Source organism: Macrobrachium rosenbergii, chromosome 13, assembly GCF_040412425.1.
Source record: "Macrobrachium rosenbergii isolate ZJJX-2024 chromosome 13, ASM4041242v1, whole genome shotgun sequence".
NCBI classification, from domain to species: Eukaryota; Metazoa; Arthropoda; class Malacostraca; order Decapoda; family Palaemonidae; genus Macrobrachium; species Macrobrachium rosenbergii.
In genome coordinates, this window is record NC_089753.1 from 1,134,233 (window position 1) to 1,159,126 (window position 24,894).

The 24,894-nt window shown below is 42.7% G+C and overlaps 1 protein-coding gene across 5 annotated transcripts in view; it reads right to left on the reverse strand.

Annotated features, from left to right (window-relative positions):
* The window catches only part of LOC136844855 (uncharacterized), an 855,665-nt gene that overhangs the window by 405,459 nt on the left and 425,312 nt on the right, over window positions 1-24,894 (reverse strand). For all 5 annotated transcript variants that reach the window (XM_067114093.1, XM_067114090.1, XM_067114092.1 and 2 more), the window contains exon 7: window positions 15,782-15,901. In XM_067114093.1, the coding sequence (XP_066970194.1) occupies window positions 15,782-15,901 (120 nt within the window). The remainder of the gene's footprint in view (window positions 1-15,781; window positions 15,902-24,894) is intronic.

Here is a 24,894-nt window from a genome sequence, read left to right on the forward strand (position 1 = left end):
TCTACCTGGAGACCCGATACCTGAAGGCAAATCCACTCGAACGACTTCCTGTCCAAGGACCATTCCAACTCCAGCGGGGTTGTCCTGGACAGTGAATCTGCAATGACATTCTGAACACCTGCCAGGTGGGTGGCTGACAGGTGCCAAAGATGTTTCCTTGCCAGAGAGAAAATTGCGATCATTACTTGATTGATATGGCTCGACTTGGAGCCTCCCCTGTTCAGGCAATGCACCACTACTGCACTGTCCAGCACCAGTCTGATGTGAATCTGTCTGGCTGGACACAGTTTCTTTAATGTTAGAAATACTGCCATTGCCTCTAGAATGTTGATATGGAACTGGCGGAATACTGTCGACCATGTTCCTTGAACTTTCTTGTGTTGGGAATATCCTCCCCATCCGCTTAGGGAGGCATCCGTATGGATCACTAGTGATGGAGGGGGAAATTGAAGAGGCACTGACCTTGACAAACTCTTGACTGTCGACCATGGTCAAAGCCTCTTCCTCAATATCTCTTGGAATCAGAGACAGCTTGTCTCTGCTTCTGCTGTTGGCTCGTTCCGCCATACCCTGGTTATATCCTTCAGTTTGGCTTTTAGCAGCAAGTCTGTTACTGAAGCGAACTGAAGAGAGCCTAGAATTCTTTCCTGGGTACGACGAGAGGCTCTTTTGTTTTTGAGGAACTGTCTGGTAGCTTTGGCTATTTCTTTCTGTTTATTTGGAAACCCAGGTATTCCAAGAAGTTGATTACTATGTAAGTTGCTCTTCGACGTTCCTTGACGTTGGATGCCCAAATTATCTAATCGTCCAGATATGCGGCCAGCATAATCCCTTGGGTCCGTAGCTCTTGGACTACTGTCTCTGCCAGTTTGGTAAAGATTCTGGGCGCTATGTTGAGCCCGAATGGCATGACTCAGAACAAGTATGCTTGTTTTTCTAGCCGGAACCCTAGGTAAGGGCAGAAGTTTCTCACAACCGGAACGTGATAATATGCGTCTGCAAGATCTATAGAGGTGGTGACGGCCCCACGGGGAAATAGGGTCCGTACCTGCGAGATTGTAAGCATGCGAAACTTGTCGCAGTGGATGAATAAGTTGAGACGAGACAGGTCCAGAATTACTCTTTGTTCGTCTGAGTCTTTCTTCGGGACACTGAACAGACGGCCTTGAAATTTCAACTGTCTGACTTTCTTTATTGCCTTCTTTTGTAGAAGTTCTTTTGCAAAGTCCAGTAAGTCTTTGGATGGATGTTGATGGAACCTGCCTGGTGGAGGAGGTCCCTTGCTCCAGCTCCATCCCAGACCTTTTGAGATTATGCTGTGAGCCCACAGGCTGAAGGTCCAATGGTCCCTGAAGAGATACAATCTCCCGCCTACCTGAGGTATTTCATTGAATGGGAGAGGCCTTACTTCCTCTGATTCCACAGCCTCCTCTTCCACATGAGAGAGGTCTGGATGCTGCTCTACCTCTGTAGGCGGCTCTAGCCCTGCTTCCCCTCGCATGCCTATTGTAGCCTCGAAACGTCCCTTGGCTTTCAAACGAGGCGTTGAAAGCTGGGGACGACACGAAGGCTGGCGAAGCAGAAGCTTGCTGAGCCAGCTGCATCAGTACAAACTGCTGCTGAGGTTGTGACTTAGATGTAGAAGGCTGGCCGATCTGTGAGACCGGTACCGCCTGAAGCACTGTTTGAGCCTGAGGTTTCTTAAAGCCCTGGAATCTCCTGAACCTTTTCCTTTCTTTAGGTTGAGGTCCGGAGGTCTCAGAGAACTTCCTCTTGAAAGGAAGGCCCCAACGAGAGCGGAGACTCTGGTTCGCTCTAGTTGCCTCCGCCATGACATTATTGACCCCGTCCTCTGGAAAGAGGTTAGGTCCCCAGATAGAACTCTTCATAAGTCTATTGGGCTCATGCCTGATGGCGGCCTCTGCGAAGATGTGTTTCCTGCAGTTATGTCTCGCTACCACAAAGTCATAAAGGCCCAATTGGAAGGAAGCCAATAACAACTTTGTGAGGACCCGAAATAGAGGTTCATCATTATAAACCAATGCCGTTACCTCTGAGATGGTGACGAAGTGCAGGTAGCGACTCAACCTGCACTTGGCCTCAAATTCCGCTTTGAGCAGAGCCTCCGGAATTCTGGGAAGTTGCTCGCTGAATAGGGTGGAGGCACATTCGGAATCGAGTTTCCCCACCGTAAAGGTTGCGGAGCTCCCAACCAACACTCCGAATCTCCGGGGAAGAGAAGGGAAGTAGAATTTGTCTCCCGGAGTTGAGGCATGGTCTCGCCATCTATCCTCGCCTGAAGGGTCAACTCTGTAATCTTAGTAGTGCAGGGGGTAGGGATGGCGTCACCTACGGAGAACATCGTAAAACTTCCCTTGAAGGGGGTAAGTTCCGTGTTCTCGCACTCCCAATCTGTGAGAGCGCGCATCAGGGTGGATTGAGCTTGGTCCCTTGGGAAGATGACTGTCTCTTTAGGGACCTTATCAGACCTAATCCAGGCTTCTTCCGTTAATCTGGCAAAACCTGGATAGGGAGGTATTAGGTCGGCTGGAAAGAACTCCAGTTCCTCCAGACGACGAGTGCCCAAACCTTCAATGGTCAGTGTGCCATTATGTAGGGGAGCATGCAGGGCCAGCCGCCATGGATTTCCCTTATCAAAGGGGGCCAGTTTGGAGGCATCCGGGACAACATGGGATTGTTGTGCTGCTCCGGATCGGATGAATCCGGAGAGCAAGCTTTCCTGGGCCCGCACCTGTTGTGCCAATGACTGCATTGACTCACCGGAGGACTGTAAGCTTGTGACCAGGTGAGTCGAGAGAACGTTTAGCCTAGCTTCTACCTTGGAGTCGATTTTCTGCATCAGCGGATCGACAAAGGCCTCAGAGTCAAAGCTAGGCTGTGGAGACTTAGCCTTTGAATCTCTGGACCTCGACCCCTTAGAAGAGGGAGTAGCCTTACTTGAGGACGCCACTGGTTTGGGAGCCAGAGACGACCTAGAGGGAGCTGGCAGGTTAGACCTTTGAGGTCTAGAGGACTTTGTTAAGTCCTTCTTTTTTAGGAATTTCACCTTGGGTATAACAGACCGAGATTTGTCCCCAAGGTTAGCTGGTTTCGGAAACCCCTGGAAGGAGAAAGAAGAAGAAGAAGGTGAATTAAATAAGGTTCTATCTAAACTAACCTTGCCCGCCTCACTTACCACCCTACGTTCTACCAGTTGGTCATCCACGCTCATGGGCTCCAGGTGGATGTTAATAGCCGCCACCTCTTCCGCCAACTCTCCACACAGGTTGTCGTCTTGGGAGGGTTGCGTCTCTTGCCTGATCTTCTCAATGAGTGGGGCGGCTAACTCCCTCGGTAATGCGGCGGAGATCCGGGCACCAGGGTAGAGGAGATTACAGATCTCCTCCGAGAGCACGTAGGGGTTGCCGGACGCAACATTCCTCCCAAATCCGCCGACCCAGGTCTTCAGGGTCGACAGCAAAGAGGCACGGATTGCTGGGTTAGACTGGGAAAGAAGGTAGGACTTACAGAAATATTCTCTCGAATTTTCGTATATTTCCATGTGAGGCATCAATATCAAAGGGGACTAAAGGTTAGCCGACTCTCATCCTTTACCGACTCGTCGGTTGCCAGTTCGTAGAGAGCGTAACAAATTTCACAGCCGTCCGGGTGCCAAACGGTCAGGTCCCCAACACGCACTGTACAGCTGGAGTGCGAGCGGCACACATCGTGTCCGCACGATTGCTGGAGAACGGCCGAGCACCCTGGCTCCTGCCAACGTACCATCTGTAAGTGAAATGATGGTACATGAGTATCATTAAGGCAAGACTCGCCGGACTAGGTCCGGCGGCCAGAGATTACCATAACTTAGCTTAAGAGTGATGACACATGTGAATCAACAAGGCAAAAACCCCGCCGGAACTGATTCCGGCAGCAAGTTCTAAAACATCACTAAATTACTGAATGGTTAACTTATTATATAAATGTTATAATCAGGTACTCTATGACACTCCGTCATGAAAAATCACTGAAATCTCATTTTGTCTCATAATATGGGGACGGCGTAACAGTGGCGGAGTAGGGGGGGGTCGTATATAGCTCCTTCTCAAACGCCCAGGGCGGAAACCATATAATGGAAACCGCCAACAACCGTGACTCAAATCCACCGGGGTGGTTAAATGGACAAGAACAATGAAAATTCAGACTAGTCCGGCGGAGAAGTGGATTCTAACATACCCTAACTGTTATTATGCATCCACGGGACAATGTTCGACGCTCCAGCTACTAACTACTAAAGCAATTAGAAGCAAGCTAACGAAACACCACCCGTATGGGAAAGGTAGTGAGTGACGGAAACTCGGCGAATAACAACCGGTCAGGTGGGTAGCACCCTCCGGACGCCGACTATGACCATCTTACGGGAGTGCCGAACGCAAGCGAACGGTTTTCCTCTTACGAGGACAACGCTCAGGCAACATCACTAAATTCTAATCATTAAGGTAAAAAGACTGGGACTAGGCTACATACACGAGAATATGGAGTTAATTGATCCTAGCCTGCCCTCCAAAAACCAAGCTTCTTGGTCTGGTCAAGAAGGCTTGGATTAATGCCACTGGTGTAGGGAGAGAAGGACCTACGTCCTAGCTCAGCCACACTCCCAAACTGAGACAGCTTGGTCAGGTGGTAAAATAAGAAGTGAGGATCCCTTTTGCTAAAGGAACTCGCTTACTAACCTAACCTCACCTCCCAAAAACCTGATGGCCTGGTCGTGTAAGAGCACTGTCATGCCTAGTCTTGGTAGGTTAGGCTAGTTAACTACCTAATTAGAATTAAAACTACCTAGCATATGAACAACCAAAATATAAGAGATAACCACTCGTGATGTGGGGTAGCCTAGGATTAAACATATATAAATACAATATATAAATACATAGCTGACCCGGCGGCAGGGAAGGTCCAGGAACAATGGGTTATTTTGGTAACGTAAGGTACCCAAAATGGCCTCCCTGATGCCGAAACGCATGCATAAAATAATCCAGGAATAGACATGTCATCCTTCCTTGTACATAACAGCTATCATCATGATTAAATAATTTACACCATCGAGAAGCAACCAGTTCGCTGGTGGAGGAAGGGGACCGATAAAAGGCCCAAATTCTATGTCGGAAAATGGGGAGCCTAATGCTCTCGTGATACTCGATTCCTCATCTCCAACCAGCGACCTGGTATATTCTCCGTACTTGTAAAATATGTAATATAATTAAGCTCCAAACTAAATGGAGTACAGATACAAACTAAGAGAATTCGTTCAATTATTAGGTAAATTGAGATTGAAGGTCGAAAACGGGAAAGAGGCAAACATACAGCCCATGCTCGGCTGTGACATGGAATTGTTTACACTGGCAAACCATATTTACGTACAAATAAAAAATACGATGCCTCTTGCGTAAAACAAACCAACCAGAATTAGTACTCAACTTAGATGGTGGGAAATTCTCGGTGGAAGACATGATGAGCTGCCAAAAAACAGAACACAATCACCAAAACAAAATTTCACGTGTTCTCGAGGTTGTGCTAAAATTGGAATAACGTGTTAGTCGCGTGATGACGCCTAGCGGGTGAGCGGGGAGGCAATCCTTAGTACAGCACACCCAATTTTGGGACTTTGAGAATAGAGAGGTCTATTGGACGAAGACCTGTGATAGTGGAGTCCACTCATCCCTAGTGCATACCGACACCGTTATGGTGAGCGAACTGGGGGTAGTAACCCCGCCATCATGGATAGCTTTTTTCTCTGGTATATTTAGCAATAGTTATACCTAGAAATGAGTGCTAATGGAACCACTTCACTGGGTGACACAGGTCGAGCCCAGAAATATCAACAAGCAAGAAATCCCTTGGAACCAAATGTTATAAAAATGATATCTTCATAATAAAATTGTTTCATATATACTTACCAATTACACGGTTATAGTTTCTAACTAGCGCAGCAGCCTTTTTTTTTTTAAATCGGGGTAGCGCTTCGATTATTTTGTGTAAGTGACTAGCCCCACCCACTATCGGAAGTACTGGGAATGACTTAGTAGATAACCTCATGGTGTTTGTGCCCTTATGCCCATCAGAAGGGAGGAGGGCGGGCTCTGATTCTGTGATTATTTGGTATGAAAATATAATTTTCATGTAAGTAACTTATCAAGTAATTACATAGCTGAATCTCACATTGAATGTGGGTGGGATACATGGACATATCCTACTCCAAAACATTAAGGCATGGTAATGACTTTGAAACAGACAAAAACTGTTAGCACTGAAACAATGCTTATTGTTCCTTGCCTGGTAAGGTGAATACTGCCTCTGGTTGGTGCTCATCTTAACCTGTAGTGGCGTGGTGGTTGAGCCATGGGTCGCCTTACTCAAGTGGGAGCCTTGCAGTGGAGGATAGGCCTGATCGCTGGCAAAGCATACACAACATAAAGAAAACAACCAGACAATGCAGTCACCTACACTGAAAAAACCACAACCCATCCACTCAGACTGGTGGGTACTCCAAGTACATTGTACTCCCAGGCTCCTCAAAACTCAACACCTTACTTCAAGGGATAAAGATAGTACAAGAAAAATAGAGCTTCCTATGCTTCCTTCCCAAATACCATGCCAGCCACTGATAATGGCCCCAAGGTACTGCAATTTTCAAACACTGTTCCAACTTCTTTCAAACAGTGAGACATGAAGACTGATTTGCACTTCCAGCAGGTCAACTGCAGAATGAAAGAGAGGGACATATTGTGCCTGAAAGCAAAAGAGGTACCAACTGCTCAGACGTCATGAGCTTTCACTTTGAAAGTAGGCAAAATGTCCTTATGAATCCGAAAATGCGCCTCAGGAATCAGGTCCCTCAGGAAGAACAACAATGTGCTCTTAGTAAGAGGGTGAGAAAGGTTCTTAACAGAACACCAGAGGTCCTGCTCAGGTAATACCTCAGGGATCTGATGGCAAAGAACCCTTTCTTCTTCCTCAAGGCCAAGGATTTCCATTAAATTCTTAATGTTGAAGGATGGGGCCAGGGCTTGGACAGGTCCTCATTCTTGGCTACGAAACCTAGGGTAAAGGAGCAAACTGCGTCTCCTTGGGAAAATCCTACTCTCTTATCGATGACCCAAATCTCACTGACGTGTCTAGCAGTAGCCAAAAAACCACCAGGAAGAGGGTCTTCTGACTGAGGTCCCTTAGAGAAGCAGATCAGAGGGGTTCAAAAGAGGGGCTTGTCAGCCACTTCAACACTACGTCTAGGTTCCAAGAGACCATATCAACCCTCTGCTTGGACATGTCAAATGACTTGATGAGGTCGTAAGATCTGGATTTGACGACATAGAGCTAAGCATGGCTTGGTACCCCTTAATGATGGAGGATGACAAACCCCTAAAGGTCCTCTGCCAAAAGAGGAAATCCACAATTTGAGAAAGATGTCTCAGAAGAAGAGATGTTATGTCTGAGACACCATTTTCAGAAAACTGTCTACTTTGCTTGGTAGGTGCAAGCTTCTGGACAGTCTGAAGCCTGTCAAGACAAGAGCAGACAACCCTTGGTGGTATCTCCTGAAGTGAGGTTGTTTGAGTAGACACAGTTTTTAGAGGAGCCTCGGAAAGTCCACCAACAACTGTAGCAGGTCCGGGAACCACTCTTTCAGGGGCCAGAACGGGGCGATTGTAATGTTGTGATGTGACTGGAATTTGTTCAGCACTTACCTGACCACGCTGAAGGGTGGAAAGGCGTAAAGATCCATGTTGGACCAATTTTGAAGCATGACGCCTGTCGCCCATGCCAGAGGGTCTGAGGCTGGGGAACAGAAGAGAGGAAGGTGATGGTTCCTTGAGGTGGCAAACAGGTCCAATGTCAGCCTGCCCCATAACTTCCAAAGATTCCGACAGACCAGGGGATTCAAGGTCCACTAAGTGGGAAGTAACTGCTTCCAACGACTCAGCTCATCTGCCAAAACACTGAGTTTCCCCTGAATAAATCGAGTGACCAGTATCATTTGATTTTGGTCTGCCCACAGGAGAAGATCCTTTGCTGACTGGCAGAGAAAAAAAGAATGAGTGCCACCTTGCTTCGGGATGTATTTTAAGGCCATGGTGTTATCTGCATGAACTACCACTGTCTTCTTGTAAGTCATGGCCGAGAAGAATTGAAAACCGAAGTGAAACGCCTTCAACTCTCTGACTTTTATGTGAAGGCTTTGTTGTTCTGCGGACCATGTCCCAGAAACTTCCTGGTTCCCCAGAAGGGCTACCCAACCTAGATCCAAGGCGTCTGAGTAGAAGTCTAGGTCGGGGCTCAGAGGATGAAGGTACTTTCCCTCTGAAAGTCTTTCTTCGGACAGCCACCAAAGCAGGTCCAACTTGATTCCTGGGGTAATTGGAAACATGTAGGTGTTCAGCTGTGTTTTCCTGTCCCAGAGTCTCCAGTGGGCCCATCCACTGATGGGCCGAGTAAGACAAGAGGGCTAGAAAAATACAGATCATCTGAAAGCAGTTGGCGATTCTCTTGGGGAATGGAAAAACCCGAAAAGTCTGAGAGTTGAGAATCATCCCCAAATAGAGAATCTCTTGCGACGGGGTCAACTGGGACTTCTGAAGGTTAATAAGAATGCCCAGTTCCTGAGTGAGGAGAAGAATCTTCTGCAAGTCCTTCGTGCACTTCTCCCTTTCCTTTGAAAGGGATCAAAGATGTCAGTCATCCAGATAAAGACTGATGTTGATGCTTATTAAATGAAGCCATTTTGCTTGTGGGGTGAGGACTCAAGTGAACACCCGAGGTACCGCAGAGAGGCCGAAGCAAAGAGCTCGTAACTGAAGACTTTGCCCTGGAAGATGAACCTGCAATACTTCCTGGGGTCTGGATGGATGGGGATATGGAAGTATGCATCCTGAATAAGCAAGGTTATCATCCAATCACCCAGGTGAATGGATGAAAGGACTGCCTGGTTCATCTCCATCTTGAACTTTGTCTTCCGGGCAAAGAGATTGAGGGCGCTTACGCCGAGGGCTAGTCTCCAGTCCCACCGATGATTTGGGGACCACAAACAGACGGTTGCAGAAGCCCTCTGTGCTGATGTCCTCCACTTTTTCTATGACTCTCTTTAGAAGGAGAGAGGAGACCTCCTCCAAAAGGGCCAAATGCTTCTCCGAACCTCGAGTAGGCCCTCAATATGATGGGAGAAGTGACTAAAGGTGGGCTCTCCATGAACAGGGCTGGGGTAGCCCTCCTTTAGAACCTTGACAATCCACTGTTCAGCCCCTCTCATACTCCACTTCTCTCAAAACTCGAGAAGTCTGGCTTCTTCCTCATTTCTTGTGTAAAGACTTGGTTGAGCTCCTTTTGATGGCTCTGGCCGAGAATTGGACATTGGAGCGGGTCCTAGGTTGCGACTCAAGCTTACTCCCACGATAGGGATGTTGCTGGAGTGGAGAGACCAACTTGGGAACAAACGCAGACAAATCCTTGGGGAGTTTGGAAAATTGAGCCAAAAATCATGGGAAAATTGAGCCAGAAATCATGAGTAGTCTTCTTTTGGAGGTTTTGAAGCAATTATCCTCACAGTATCCTGAGGGAAGAGGTGAAGCGGATCCAATGGCAAAAAATAAAAGAGCAGACTTCTGGGTTGGCGTGACTCCTTTAGCGGTAAAGGGGCACCATAATTCTCTTTTCTTCAAAAAATATTGAAGGAGAGCTTCATAGGCTGAAGGAGGGGCAGGTTCCTGATCAAACTCCCCTTCTGAGGAGACTGGAGACAGGGTCGAATCATGAGAAGTCTTGGAGGCGGAGGGAGCTTTCATTAGCAAGCTCATAATCTCAACTAACCGCCATTTAATGGGCACCAATGATGGCTCGTCTTGGTCTAAAGAAGGAGATCCATGGTTGGGAGCAAGTGCTCGGTGCTCAGGAGGTGGAAACTGGTACTGAAGAGTTAATGCTGGGCACTCGAGAGCTGGCGCTGGGCACTTGGAAGCTGGTGCCAGGTGCTCGGCTAGTGGCGCTGAGCGCTCAGGAGGGACCAGGCATTTGGACAATAACAACGGGAACCTGAGAGGGTTTGTTGGGTGCCTGGGGGTCAAGCAAGGGCACTCAACAGCTGGATGCTTAGGAGAGTGCAGAGTGGATGTTGGACCAAGGAAGAGATAGAGGGTTATACAGCAAAACTGTAGGAAGGCTGTGGGCTGAGAGTTGCCTCCTTATACCACTTAACATGCAGCAGAAAACGGCAGCCAACATCAACTGCATGCCTCTTCAGAGGACAGGACGCATCAAGAAAGCACTTGCTGCGCCTCCTGTCAGTGCCGGAATCCTCAGAACTGGACAATAACTGGTGCACATCCAAAAAGACGCCTTTCCAGTGGCTGTCTGCTGATACCTGGGAATGCACAACAGGCTCAACTGAGGGGGCAACTACCCATGGGAAAACCCCACCAGCCTCCCTCAGACTTCTGGCATGTCTTATCCCAGGTTCAGGGGACCTTCATCTAGGAGAACCGGCAAGACAAGTAGCCACCTCCTCCACTTGCACAATACTGCCACTTGTCACTTTATCTGTATACACTTTTTCGGAGACCGGACAATTTGCCGTAAACAAATTTGCCGTAGGACAATTGATTGTAAGACATTTTGCCGTAAGAAAACTTGCCGTACGGATATTTTGCCGCAAGGACATTTCGCCGTAAAATGTATATGCTTTGTCATGTATAGAGAGAGAGAGAGAGAGAGAGAGAGAGAGAGAGAGAGAGAGAGAGAGAGAGAGAGAGAGAGAGAGAGAGGTCGTTATAATTTTGACACCCGTCGTTAAATGTTTAAATGAGGTCATTACAAATTCGGTAGTTTACCATATTTTTTATTTTTTATTTTTTTATCTTAAACCTTTGTATTATCTACTTTTATCAGTTGAAACTTAAACCCCCTGATGCCGTACACTATCAAAAGCACCAGAGGTTGTGATAAGCTCGTATATGATTCCAACTTCATTTACAGGCAAGAAAGAGAATATGGAGGCAAGGTTTATTGGAAGTGTGTTGAAAAAACTGCAAAGCAAGAGTACATACAAGACGGAATATTGAAGAGATTTCAATCTGTAAAACTGTAAGTGAGCATACCCATCCAGCGAACCCAAGCAAACATAAAATGCAAAAAACAATTGCACATAAGAAAGAAAATGCACTGAAATCCCAGCTAGCTTCAAGATCATTGATTGGTGCTGCATGCGAGGAATTAGAAAATGCAGGACGCTCTTTTATGCCATCAACTTCAAATTTGTCAAGAGACATAAGAAGATGGAGACAAAAAGAAGAAAAGGCCCCTCTTATTCCAAGAACAAGAATCGGTTATGTAATTCCCGAAGAATTTGCGTGTTTACAGAACGGAGAAAGATTTTTACTTTATGATGGTGGAATGGAAGATGAAAACAGAATGTTGATCTTTGGTACGATTGCAGGGTTACACGATCTAGAAAGACATACAAATTGGGCATGCGATGGAACATTTAAGGTTTGTCCTGAAATCTTCTATCAGTTATATACTCTACATGTCAACATAGGACATGCATGCATCCCACGAGTTTACGGTCTCCTTCCGAATAAGACTAAGGAATCTTACAATACGTTTTTTCAAAAGGTTAAAGATTTACTCGAGTCCCTAGAACCTGAAAATCTAATGATTGATTTCGAACCAGCTAGTTTTTTAAGGTTTTCTGACATTTTCCCTTCTGCAAATGTAACAGGCTGTTATTTTCATTTCTGTAAGAATGTTTACAGAAAAGTGACAGATATTGGGCTTAAGGTTCGATATCAAAGTGATTGTGCTTTTAATACAAAAGTAAAGTGCCTTATGGCACTTGCATTCATACCGCCTTCAGACATCATTGATGCATTTATAGAGTTGGTTGATGACGATGACTTACCACAAGAACTAGTTGCATATTTTGAAACTCATTACATTGGGGGAGAGGGAGGAGGGGACCTCTTCGTCGAGAGTTTCTCCAACTTTTCCTATCGAACTTTGGAATGTTTATCAAAGAACCCTAGATCAGCTGGCTAATACCAACAATGGAGTAGAAGGGTTCCATAATGCGCTTCAAGCATCTGTGACCAATACGCATCCAAATTTATGGAAACTCATCAATGTATTGAAAAATGAAGAATATCTTTCTAAAAAGAAGATAATCGATGCAGAAAGAGGTGAAACAGCAGTCAAGAAACAATACAAAAATGTTTATAAGTTTATACTAAGTATTGTCAGAGGTTATGATCAAAATGCAAAACAACATTATTTACGAGCAACTGCTATGAACTTACATGATTTTCAGCTTTGAATTTTTTTAGAAAACTTTTTAAATAAAGTGTGTGGTCTTCATTTTTTTATCCTTTTCTTATATATAATTATAATTAAATGAATACATGAAAATCAATGAAAAGTGATAAATATACTTGAAGATAACTATATGAATATAGTTACATTGATCTCTAAAAGAAATAAGCTAAAAACTAAAATATACATTTTACGGTTAAATGTCCTTGCGGCAAAATATCCATGACGGCAAGTTTTCTTCACGTGAAAAAAGTCTTACAATCAATTGTCCTAAGGCAAATTTGTTTACGGCGAATTGTCCTAGCTCCCACTTTTTCCATTAGCACCTTCAGTGACGCCCCTAACTCCACCACTGTATTCACTAACGTGGTAATTTTCTTGTCAGACCTGGATTAAGCAAGGGAGCCAGGTGCTGGAGTAGGTGGAAGAAGAGTAGGCAGACTACTACTGTAATAAGAGAAAAAGCAGGAACAGGGGAAGAAGGGATAGCAGGGCTATCTTTTAACCAAGGTTTAGGTGTAGATTCTAGGCTAAAGGGACGCTCGTCTATCGGCTCTACAGGCTGCCTTCCTCTCCCTATCTCTTTCTAACTTGTCAAGGTGAGATTTGAGTACAGTCAACCCCAACTATTTGCGGGGGATAGGGACCACAATCCGTCATGAATAGCTAAAATCTGTGAATACTTGACACCCCTAAAAACTTTTAAATCATTTGAACACCAAAGATGCCCTCTAAAAGTGCTTATAACTGACTATATTATTAGTTCAAACACTAAATATACCTTCAACTATCATCCTAAAACACTTTAATATTTTAATAAAATTTCAATATCACTTTAATATAATTTTATATTATTTCAATCACTTTAATATCATTTTAATATGTTATAATTTCTGAGCATCGTATCAGGGTTCACTATACTTCACTGTAATGCAGTCTCTTGGGTGCTATAAAGGGGTCCCTCCTGGACATATGGAGGGGAGAGAACCAGTTTTTTACCAGCCAGAGCTACTTATTATTTAATCTTATTATTATCTAATCTTATTACTATTATTATAGGAACATTATTATTATTATTATTATTATTATTATTATTATTATTATTATTATTATTATTATTATTAATTATATATTATTATAATAATATATATAAATTAATATATTGCAAAATCCTCAAGAAACCATGCAAAATTGATTTTGTTTAATTTTTTATGTACTTTATAAGTTTTCATGCTTTTTATGTGCAAAATTGGTATGAAAAATTTTTATTTTTATTTTGGCAAATGAATACTGTGTGATACTAAAATCACAAAACAGTTGCTGATGTAAACACTCTCTCTCTCTCTCTCTCTCTCTCTCTCTCTCTCTCTCTCTCTCTCTCTCTCTCTCTCTGTACTTTAAAATATTTGCTTTGACAAATAAGCTTTATTTTTGTTCTCTCTCTCTCTCTCTCTCTCTCTCTCTCTCTCTCTCTCTCTCTCTCTCTCTCTCTCTCTCTCTCTCTCTCATTGAGATAGAGATTTTTTTGTATATGTAGCATATATGTTTATTTATACAGTACTGTAGTTTTATAGATAAATGTGATGTTACTTTGTTATGAAATTTTTCATATTTTCCATGCTATAATTACAATATTTATGAATTTCTATAGTTAATTATGTAAAATTTTTAAAGAACACATATCAATTCCCAATCTTCTCTGATGCTTCAAAGCGAAGGGGGGTGTAACCTAACTGTCAATCAACTTGACATATTGACTGCAAAGGGTAGAAAATGTTGCCCACTCCATGGGCAAATGCATTGCCCACTTGATGATCAAAATAAATACCGCTATGAAATTTACAGAAAAATCTCTCTCTCTCTCTTTCTCCCACATAAATCAAATCATGTTTTTCCATCTTTTGATACAAAAAAACTTTCTCTCTCCTTCATGAATCACATTTCCATCTTTTGATATCTAACGTAAGAATAACTTCTCTCTCTCTTTCCAAAGTTATTCTCTCTTTTTCTGTCATAAACCATGAATAATTCACTCTTGGTATTTAATAAGAACAAACACCCCCTCTCTCACATTATTCTCTCTGTCTCCGTAATAATTCATGAATAGTTTAAAGAGATATTTAATGTAAGATCAACCACCATTCTCTCTCTCTCTCTCTCTAGCCATACACAAGGGGTTCTGGAACCTAATATTGCTGTACTTATTATTATCTGTATTATTATAGGTACGGTATTATTATTATTATTATTATTATTATTATTATTATTATTATTATTATTATTATCATTATTTAATATTATTACTCTTATATTAGTATTTGAAAATTAGTAAACATTTTTTAATCATAAAAAAATTTTAGTCATGAAAATAACATCAAAATACACTAATTAGTGAATATTTCTCTACGAAAAATCCATGAACTGCCTAATTTTTCATGAATAATTTGGGGATAGGTTCCACAGAAAAATCTGCGAATCAGTGAGTCTACAAATAGGAGGGATTGACTGTAACTTCCACTTTTTCTCGTCCCAATCATTACATTCATCACACGTTTTCTCCTTACTACACTCCTGCCCCTTACACTTATTGCAAATTGTATGGGAATCATATGAAGATTTGATCAATCTGATTTTGCAACCTTCACTACAGTGCGAAAACTAGATAAACTTGAATCAGACAAAATGAGAACAAAAACTAGAAAACTGATCCTGAAAGTCTGAAGGCCACTCAATCGTTAATGCTTCACCAAAATCCAGTCATTCAACCAAAAACCAATGAAAAAGAGTTGCTGCAAACACCCAGTGTTTAGTCGAGAGTCAGCAGAAACACAATGAGGTTAGCTACTAAGTTGTTCCCATTACTCCCGATAGTGGGCAGGGCTAGTCACCTACACAAAGCAACTGAAACACTGCCAGGATTTTTTTTAAAAAAGGCTGCCGTGCGAGTTAGAAACTATAGCTATGTAATTACTTGGTAAGTTACTTATATGAAGCAACTAACAGCCCAAGCAAAATGGTCACTGTATTAAAGCACGTTAAACGAAGAAGAAGAAGAACAAAATACTAGTAAATCACCAGCTCAAAAGGCAAAAAATACTAATACCAGATGATAAAAGACATATCACTAAAGAAAACAAATCAGCATATATTATAACTAATAATCAAATTACAGTAAATGGATGAATAAAAAAAAAGACATCACAATGAAAGGGAAAATCACTAACCTAGGATAGCAAAGAAGCGTACTTCTCAAATAAAAGCCCTATGGAGGAATGAGCAGGACACCTTATGGGATGCCTGGGAAACATTTGCAAGAAACAAGCATATTTATAACAAATGGGTTCATGTGAACAACCACAAATTTGGAGGGTCACCATTAAATACTATGAGTGAAAATTTAGTCCCATACTTAAAGACTAATGCTTACCATTTCTTTTACTTCCAAAAAGTTTTAATTTGGATTTATCCCCAAAGACCTTAAGAAAATTCAGGACTCGTGCTGCACGTTTACAATCGTAGATGTTTGCATAAATGACCATAAGATATCCTGAAAATGAAAGAACATATTAATGAAACTGAAAAGTTAAATGGGTGAAACAAAGACAGAAACAATGACAGGGTAACTGGAAATTATTTCTAAATAACAAGTTTCATAAAAGGGACTACAGCTAAAGAACTCCACACATGAATATGTGCCAGATCTCTATTCATCGATTCAACCACAGATCTAAGGTGGAGATGGAACAAAAGCTAGAAGCGTAGCATCATCGGCATATACAATGTTTGTTCTCCAGGCTTTGCATCCTGTACAGTATTTATACATAAAAAATAGCAAAGTTCAAAGAACACCTGAAATGACATTATTAAAGCTATATTATACTGGCCATCAACACAGACCCTTCAGGTTCTGCCTATTAAAAATTCATTTAACTAACTGTTTAAAATTCACCAATTCCCAATAATGTTAGCTAGTAGATGATTCACAAGGTCAAAAGCTGCGCTAAAATCTAACCAAACCATGGATGCTTTTGCACCTTCATCAAGAGCACTCTGCAAGACAGTATACTGACAAAGCTCATCACAAGTATGGAGGCCTTTGCAAGACCCAAACTATAATGCTCATAGCAGGTTATCTTCAACAAACCTACAAAGATGCTTGGAGAGCAGCTTTTCAAAAACCTTACATGTAACAGGAGTAACCAAAATTGGCCTACATTTCAAGGGGCATTAGTTAAGACTAAAAAAAAAAATTTTGAAAGTCCAACTAATCATCTGAAAACACTAATCTTAGGAGCAATAATCAGTATTCCTTTTGAAAAAAAGATGGGAAAGATCCTGTTTGGGTTTATGCTGCTGGAACTGTCAAGGCCCAGATGCAAAGTTCTGACTTTTCTAAATCTGGAGGCCATTGAGCACAACTTCAGCTTTGGAAAGCATGACTGATGCAGTAACAAGAACTCGCCGCTCTGTGTGCGCTTACAGACTTGAGCCAAAGGTTCTGCCTTCTGTTTAGGGCAATATACTATACAGTCGACACCCACTTATTTGCAGTTCAGCATTTGCGGCTTCAGTTTTTCGCAGATTTTTCTGTGGAACATATATTCACATTATTCAGGGCAATTACTTTATTTTCATATTATTTTTATGACTAAATAGTTTAGGATGATAGCTTAAGGTGTATCTGCTGTTTGAATGATTAAAATAGGCAATTATAAGCATTTTATATGGGCCTTTGATGTTTGAACTATAAAACAGGCAGTTATAAGCATTTTTAGAGGGGGTTTCAGTATTTGTGGATTTTCGGTATTTGCAGGTGGGTGTGGTAACCAGTTCCATCTGCTCCTACAAGGGGAGGCATGCTCCAATAAACTTCAAGGAGTGATAATTTGAGGGCAGACCACCATTTATGGTTATCACCACTGGAGAGCAAGATCTTCACACCTTCATTATAAAGCTCTCTCAGCTCTCATAGACAACCTGAGCTTCACTTGCAAGCTCAAAGAAATTACAACACAAAAACTCCAACCAACTGTTCCTCCATAAATGAAAAACTTGTTTTTCATGGTAGGCACCCTTGCAAGCAGCATTAAACTATGGTTTATCTTTAAGATGAAACTTGAGATTTCAGAAGGAATTCACATCTAAAAAATGTCTGCAGATGATCAATTAAATACTCAGTACTATTTGGACTTCTACAAATATTGCTCCACCTAAACTCAGTAAGATCACGGTGAATATTGGCCTGGGATTTCAATTATACTTTTCTTGAAAAGCTGAAATCAAGAACAACCTCTTCAATCTCCACATTAACCTTAATCAAAATATGATCAGATGAATCCAGCAACAAAACTACTCTAAAAGATACAACCCCTGTAACATCTGTGAATACAAGGTCAAGTTGGTTGCCAGATTTATGAGAGGATTCATTTACCAACTGTTCACAACCAGAAATAGTGAAAAATTCTAAAGCAGAAATACCATACAGTAATTATCTGTGGCAGTAACTGTGCCCAGCCATTCAAGGATGAGCACTGTCATCACCAACAAAAATGAAAAAATGCCAGCAGGCAAAATGGGAATTCTTATGTACTACTCTTGTGGGCTGGGGCATGTATTATTACCAATCATAGTCTCCTGCAAAGTTATACAGACGGGAGACACTTCTAATATAAGCTGCCTTAGTTCTTCCCATTTAGCTCTTATCCCTAACAGTTCCACTGGAGAAAATGAATGAATTTTATTTAAACTTTGAGGCTGTTAAACTGGAGCACCTTTTCAGTGATTTCACTCTAATATCTTGCTCCTGTTTTTTTCCAGGAGACTGATTGCTGTTGGCTGCCTTCCACTTTAATGTCGATGATGATGGAGCTAAGCTGCCTCCATGGAGGGGAGCCTGCCACAGATGAAAAAGCCTACCTAGTATCAAGGCACCTTTGAAGGCATCTTTGTAACAGGAATTTCCAGCTCAGGAGCACCAGACAAAGCTGGAGCTACCTGACAAGATGTTGGAGAGTCAGACACAAATGGTGCATCCTCTGAAGCACCAGGGGCACCAGTCACGGCTAATGTAGGCTCCAGAAGGACACTTACACCCAACATAGATGACGAAGCCTCCAAAGAGACTGCAGTGCAAGATACAGCTGGTGCAGACTCCAAAAAGGCCAATACACCAGGTGTAACTGGTGCAACCTCCAGAGAGGTGGGAGTGCCAGGCATATCTGGAACAGCCTCCAAAGAGACAGGAGCGCTACAGACAACTGGCGCAACCTCCAAAGAGGCAGGAGCACCACAGGGCACAACCTCTGAAGAGGCAGGAGCCCCAGAGATCACTGGTGCTGCCTCTGAAGAGGAAGGAGTTCCAGAAATTACTGGTGCAACCTCCAAAGAGGCAGGAGTGCCAGAAATTACTGGCACAGCCTCCAAAGAGGCAGGAGTGCCAGAAATTACTGGCGCAGCCTCCAAAGAGGCAGGAGTGCCAGAAATTACTGGCGCAGCCTCCAAAGAGGCAGGAGTGCCAGGAATTACTGGTGCAGCCTCCAAAGAGGCAGCACTATGTCGCTAATGGTCTTCCCTTTGTATTGCCAAAGGAAGCATCTCTGGTTTTATTTATATTTCTTCTGTTAGCAGCAATTGTTGAAAAGGATATTCCTGGTCTAACATATTAGCTTAACAATCTTTGTTTAGCCTCTGCAAATGCGATGCGTTCAGTTACCCTTCAGGTTTGTATTTCCTTTTCCATGATATACACATCACAATTCTGTGAAAAAGATGGATGACTGTCTCCAAAATGTATAAATTTTGCTTCCTTATTACATACACCATGCTCTGATTCACTGCATTTAACACAGGTGGCAAGCTTGCCTTGTAGCTTCTGCCTACAGCACCCCATCATATGTCCACATTCTTGGCAATAAAAACATCTCCTGGGTCTCGGGATATACTGCTTAACCTTAAAACACAACCACGCTGCTTTTATAACATTAGGCAAAGCGAGTCGAATCAAATGTAGTAATTGAATTTGGAAGTGGAACTAAGGGTCCATTGATCTTCTTCATTCTTTCAACTTTAATCACACCTTGATCATTTAATTTGTCCACCAGTTTAGTTTCTCTTCTGAATGTCATCAGTTGGGGTGCAAATATCATTCCCTTGGAGTGATTCCAAAAAGCAAGTACTGCTCAGTCCACTTTAACTCCTCGAAGATGCGGTAATACCTTTAACTTTTCAATTTCTTTGCTGAGGTTGATTCTACAGTCAGTTTTCCTTGGCCTTCAGATGATATTTTAAGATCACGCCACAACACATCACAATGTCTCTGTATACACTGAAAATGTCAAAATTAGAATCTTCCAGGTTGAAGGCCAAATACTTATTAAAAGGGGTTTCATATATTCCTGGTCCTATTTCACGAACATTCCTGGTCAATTTCCCTTTGCTCCGTGGTGGAGTATTGGGTTCCAGTGTAGTCGCAATGCTAGAATTGTCCTTCGATTTAAGTCACCATACAACGAATTATATAAGAATAGGAGGAGCAGTAAAAGAGTTACAGGTCCCAATGTTTGGTTGAATTCACAGCAGAGAGAGTAAGAGTAAAAGAGCATACTCTCCCTGCAGTGGATCCCTAAGCCCCTCACCTTGTCAAGGGGTTGGGATCAGGGGGCTGTATGAGAGAGAGAGAGAGAGAGAGAGAGAGAGAGAGAGAGAGAGAGAGAGAGAGAGAGAGAGATGGGGGCACAGTAAGAGCCAAGTATTTTGCTACATATTAAAACAAACACAAAATTGTTCTTGGTCTTCTTTTTTCATTAAATGATTTTTACCTGCTTTGCATATCTTGTGACCATACCTGGTAAATGGGCAATGTTTTTGTTAAGCTAAACTATAAACTACTGTACAGCACATATTTTCACAAGCAATCCATTTTTAGATATTTCTCTAGACTGAATCAAAATGGCACAATATCAGTTAGGATAGGCTATCAGTTACCTGATATAGAATTGCTGCACACTGTAAGCTAAGCAAGGTGCTACTGGGTACTGCATTGTGTTGGCTACATGCCATCTTTGTTTACAGATTTGTTACTAGGAGGGCAGAAACCCGTAAGTTTTTGTTAAGTTGAAGTGCCAACGAATAAGTTTCATTAAAAATTATGGCTGCATCAACTGAGTTAAATTTGTTGTAAAGTTTTCTATTTTTCTAATAGTTTCTTTCTCTGTAGGTGCATGTCACATAATAATTGTTGCATGTTCACTTCATCAAAGGGAAGGTACAGACACACTCAGGAATGTCTTCATTTGACTAACAATTATAAGAATAAAATTACATATAAAAGCAGAGGAGATGAAGAATATGGCCATTATCCTTTCACTGCAGTTCACAACAGAATAGTCTCCATGTAAGTCAGAGATCTGCAGAGGAAATATAGAATATGGCCATTAACCTTTCACTGTAGTTCAAAACAGAATAGTCTCCACGTAAGTCAGAGATTTACTGGATTGTAAAGCACTCTCATTATATCTATGTGGAGGTGGAAGGCACGAATATGCTTGTAAGACTAAGGGGATTGTTTGCTGTTGATTGGCTGGTGCCTCTCTCCCACATAATCCAGGTTAACTGATAAAGGCTGAAGATCCTTTGCTGTAATCTTGATAACTGCCTGACAGATGGGTGGTTCAAGGTAATCTGAAAGTCTGGTTCTTCAGGGCGCCTCACTGACATGTACTGATCATTGGTGTTGAATTGCACTGAAATATTAACAGCCATTTTTATATTTCTTCTGCTTTTATATGTAACTGAATACAGGTATACGTTGCATGCATCACTAATGGTTCCAAAAAAACGCAACTTGAGTCAAAAAATTACTTCGAGTTCAAAGGCTGAAAAAACAGCTTGATCTCCTTTATATATAAACATCACTAAACATCAATAGCATCATCACATAGAATTACAAAACACCTTTCGATAAACAAATGCAGTAAAAATATAAATGAGAATAGCATAAAATATAAATGAGAAAATCATAAGCATAACAACACGAAACAAAAGCTGTAGGAAGTCTCTGATGCCAGCGAATGAGTTTGTGCGTAAGTACATACCCTACAAACAGATTGCATTTAACTTTTGAGCTGTAAAAATAGGTAGTGAGAAAATACAGTAAAAATACAAAAGTGTAGTGTGAAATATAAATATAGTGGACCCCAGGGATTTGCAGGGAATAGGTACCACAACGTCCCCCAAATCGCTAAAAACCAAAAATACTTGACACCCTTCTAAAAATGCCCTATTTTAATAGTCCAAACACCAAAGGCCCTCTCTAAAAATGCTAAAAATGCTTATAACTGACTATTTTAACAGTTTTACCATAAAAATGCATTTAGTCATAAAAATTACATGAAAATACGGTAATTAGTGAATATTTCTCTATGAAAAATTCCATGAATAGGCAATTTCTGGATCGGGTCCCGTGTCAGCCGATGAAAAAGTCCATTCAGCACTTATTTCTAGGTAATTCCGTTGCTAGATACCAGAGAAAGCTAAATGAAATGCTGGAGTTACTACCCCCAGAGCGAGCTCCATCAGATGGAGTCGTGTATGGAAAAGGGTGAACTACAAAAACACGGAACCTTATCCTATAGAGATCCCAAGGTCAAAAGTCCCACAGGGAGGTGCCGTTACAAACCCATGCACCACCCATGGACAGCACACAAAACACCGCTAGCCGCATTCCATTTCAGCAAGCACCATCGTTCACACGTTTTTTCGTTGTGCTTTAATCTTGTGCCTTTTTGCATCATTATGGCTTCCTCACAAGGTCTTTCTTCACCTAAGATGAGTACCAGTATTTCGTTTTTAGTTGAGGCAATTGAGGCTCCTTATTTCCCTTTAGTTTAATAATTAAAGGGGATTTATAACGCCCGTCTCGATCTCCTCTCTCACGGCCTCACGTGACCTCCATGCGTGGTTCGTGATCTTGGGTCGCCTCCTTTCTCACTGTTCCTCTTCATGTTTAGGAATTTTCCTTTTTATGATCTAATTAGTGATTTTGATTGATTAACGCCCTTTTTTTCGATGGTGTTTAGGCACGGTTCCTCTTTTGCCTCTTATCACGTTTAACAGCATTTTTGCCCTTTTCATTAGAGGTCTAATTAGTGATTTTGATTGATGGTTTTTTAATCCTCCTCTTGTTTTGTATTGATATTTGATGATTTTTATGTTTCTTTTATCCTTTTTATGGGTATGGTCCTGGTTGTTAGCTTTGGATTTTCCATTTTTGGGTTGGTTGTTAGCATTAGGCTATTGCCCCCCTTTTTCCATGAAAAAGGGGGTGATGGTCGTTCATTCTTTCGTTCACATGCCCTTCATAACGTTTTGTGTTCGTTTTTTCCAATGCGGCGCTTTCCTTAAGTTTTACTAGGTCTTCTTCTTTATGTTCCCTTCCCCTGTTTCGGCTTTCTGCGTAGGCTAATAAGACTCTTGTTAAGCTGAAATAGCGAGGGACCTCATGTTGCTTCCCTCTCCCTGTTTCTTTTACGTAGGCTAATGAGCCTCTTGGTTAAGCTGGGATAGCGATAGGGGGCTTCATGTAGCCTACCCTAGTTTGGTATTTACTTAAGGTTAGTTCCAGTTTTTGGTTATGTCGACCCATCCTTTTCTAGCCTATAGCCTATGCCCCTTCCTCTGCATTGTTTGGCCTCTCCTTTATCAAGGCTTGGGTCCGTGACTTTACCTATTTACCCTCCCTCTGCTTGGGACTGTTGGTGGCCGGGAGGGCTTTCCCTCTCCTGTCCACCATCTTTGGCCATCTTTATCTCCCTGTTCCCCCCATGGAGGAGGTTGTCCCTGTTCCTCTCCTGCTTCTCTCGCGTTGCTGGGTAATGACTCAGTCAGCGAGTGGGCGGGAGGACACGAAACGCCAGATTGTGCATTCCCACTCTCTGGTCGTTCTTTTGCGGTTCTTCCTCCGGGTTTTTCATTCCTCCTTCATACGTCTTCTCCAGCGTGTCGTTTAATTTGGCGACACTCCGGTTCAGTCCCTTCTTCGTTTGCCAGTTAGAGCTTTCCACCTGACTGTCTTCGTGTTGGGCTTTTGACGTTCCCTGCCCTTAGCTAACTACTGTCTTCTATCGAGCGCATTCCTTGCTTCCCGCTCTCGGCGTTCTAGCGTTTATCGGTCTTCCGTTATCGCTAGTTTCATATTATTTTTAGTTGCCGGGAATGCGCTTTCTCCGGACAGTTTAACCTTCCCATTTCATTTCATTTCATTTTGTATCCGTCACTTACGTTAAGGCATGTTACTCCGGCTAGTTCCGGTAAATTTATTTTGTTTTATTTATTATTTTTGTTTTTGTTTTGTTTGTATGAGTTTTTTTACCCGGTTACCTCCCGGATCATTCCGGCTGGTTTCACGGCTTTGTTTAATACTGTGTTGCTCCGGCACACTACTCCGGCACCTTACACAGTGTACTCATAATCTCATACTTTTACAGGTGGTGCGCTGCCAAGAAGAAGGGTGCTCCGCAGCCCTCCATCAGGCCAGCGGCCACGAAGTTTGTCGGTCTCACTCCGGATGTGCGGTCCACGTGGGGATCTTATTGTTTGGCACCCTGACGGATGTGATGTTTGCTACGTTCTTTACAAGCAGGCTATCGATGATTCGGTAGGTGATCATGCATCTTTCCTTCTTAGCCAACTGTAATTTTTACATTTTATCGATTCCCTCCCGCCTTCGTAAAACCGCAATAATGTTTTTCTTCCGCAGGCTGACCGCAAGTCTCGTGATTCTTCGCCAGGCCCTTAAAGTCTGGGTTAGCGGCTTTGGGCGCAACGTAGAGCTGGCAATCCCTACATACTCTCGAAGGACATTTGTAATGTCCTTTTTCCCGCGCTTGGATCACAGCTTCTGTCACCGACGCAGGTTGCTGCTCCGTTGATTGCCGGGATTCGTGAGTTGACCCAGCCCTCTCCAGACGGTTCGCTTTGAGCGGTGGCGCCCAGAAGACGCCTGCGGAACTTCGATCTCGGCCTTGAGTCTCCGAGCATTATCCCGGAGCATCAGGCAGGTAAGGGGGTAAGTGAGGCAGGTTCTTCACTGTTTAACTCTCCTTCTTCCTCTGTTGCTTCTTTTAAAGGCTTTCTCTAAATCTTCATACCTTTTCGGGCACGTCTGGGTCTATTGCCCCGAAGGTGAAGTCCGTTAAAAAGAAAACCCTACCTACTCCGCAGGCCGATATGGGGTCCCTCCAGCGGCGGCACGGACGACGAGCCCCGTTCCGTCGACGAGTACAGCCTCCCCCCTTCCGGGTCCCAAGCGGAGCCTCAATCACATCAGTAGTTCCCCCTCCTCCTTCTTTGGATACGTTTCATTTCTTTGAACAATTCCTGGAAAGAATCGACGTGAGATTTGAGAAGATCGACATGAGGGGTAGACAGCAAGCTGTCTGGTCTTGCTTCTTCTTTTCAGTCTCTTTCGGAGAAGGTGGAATCTCAACAAGGTTCTCATTCTAGGGTCTCATTCTGTTCTGACCCTTCCACTCTCCCTCCCTT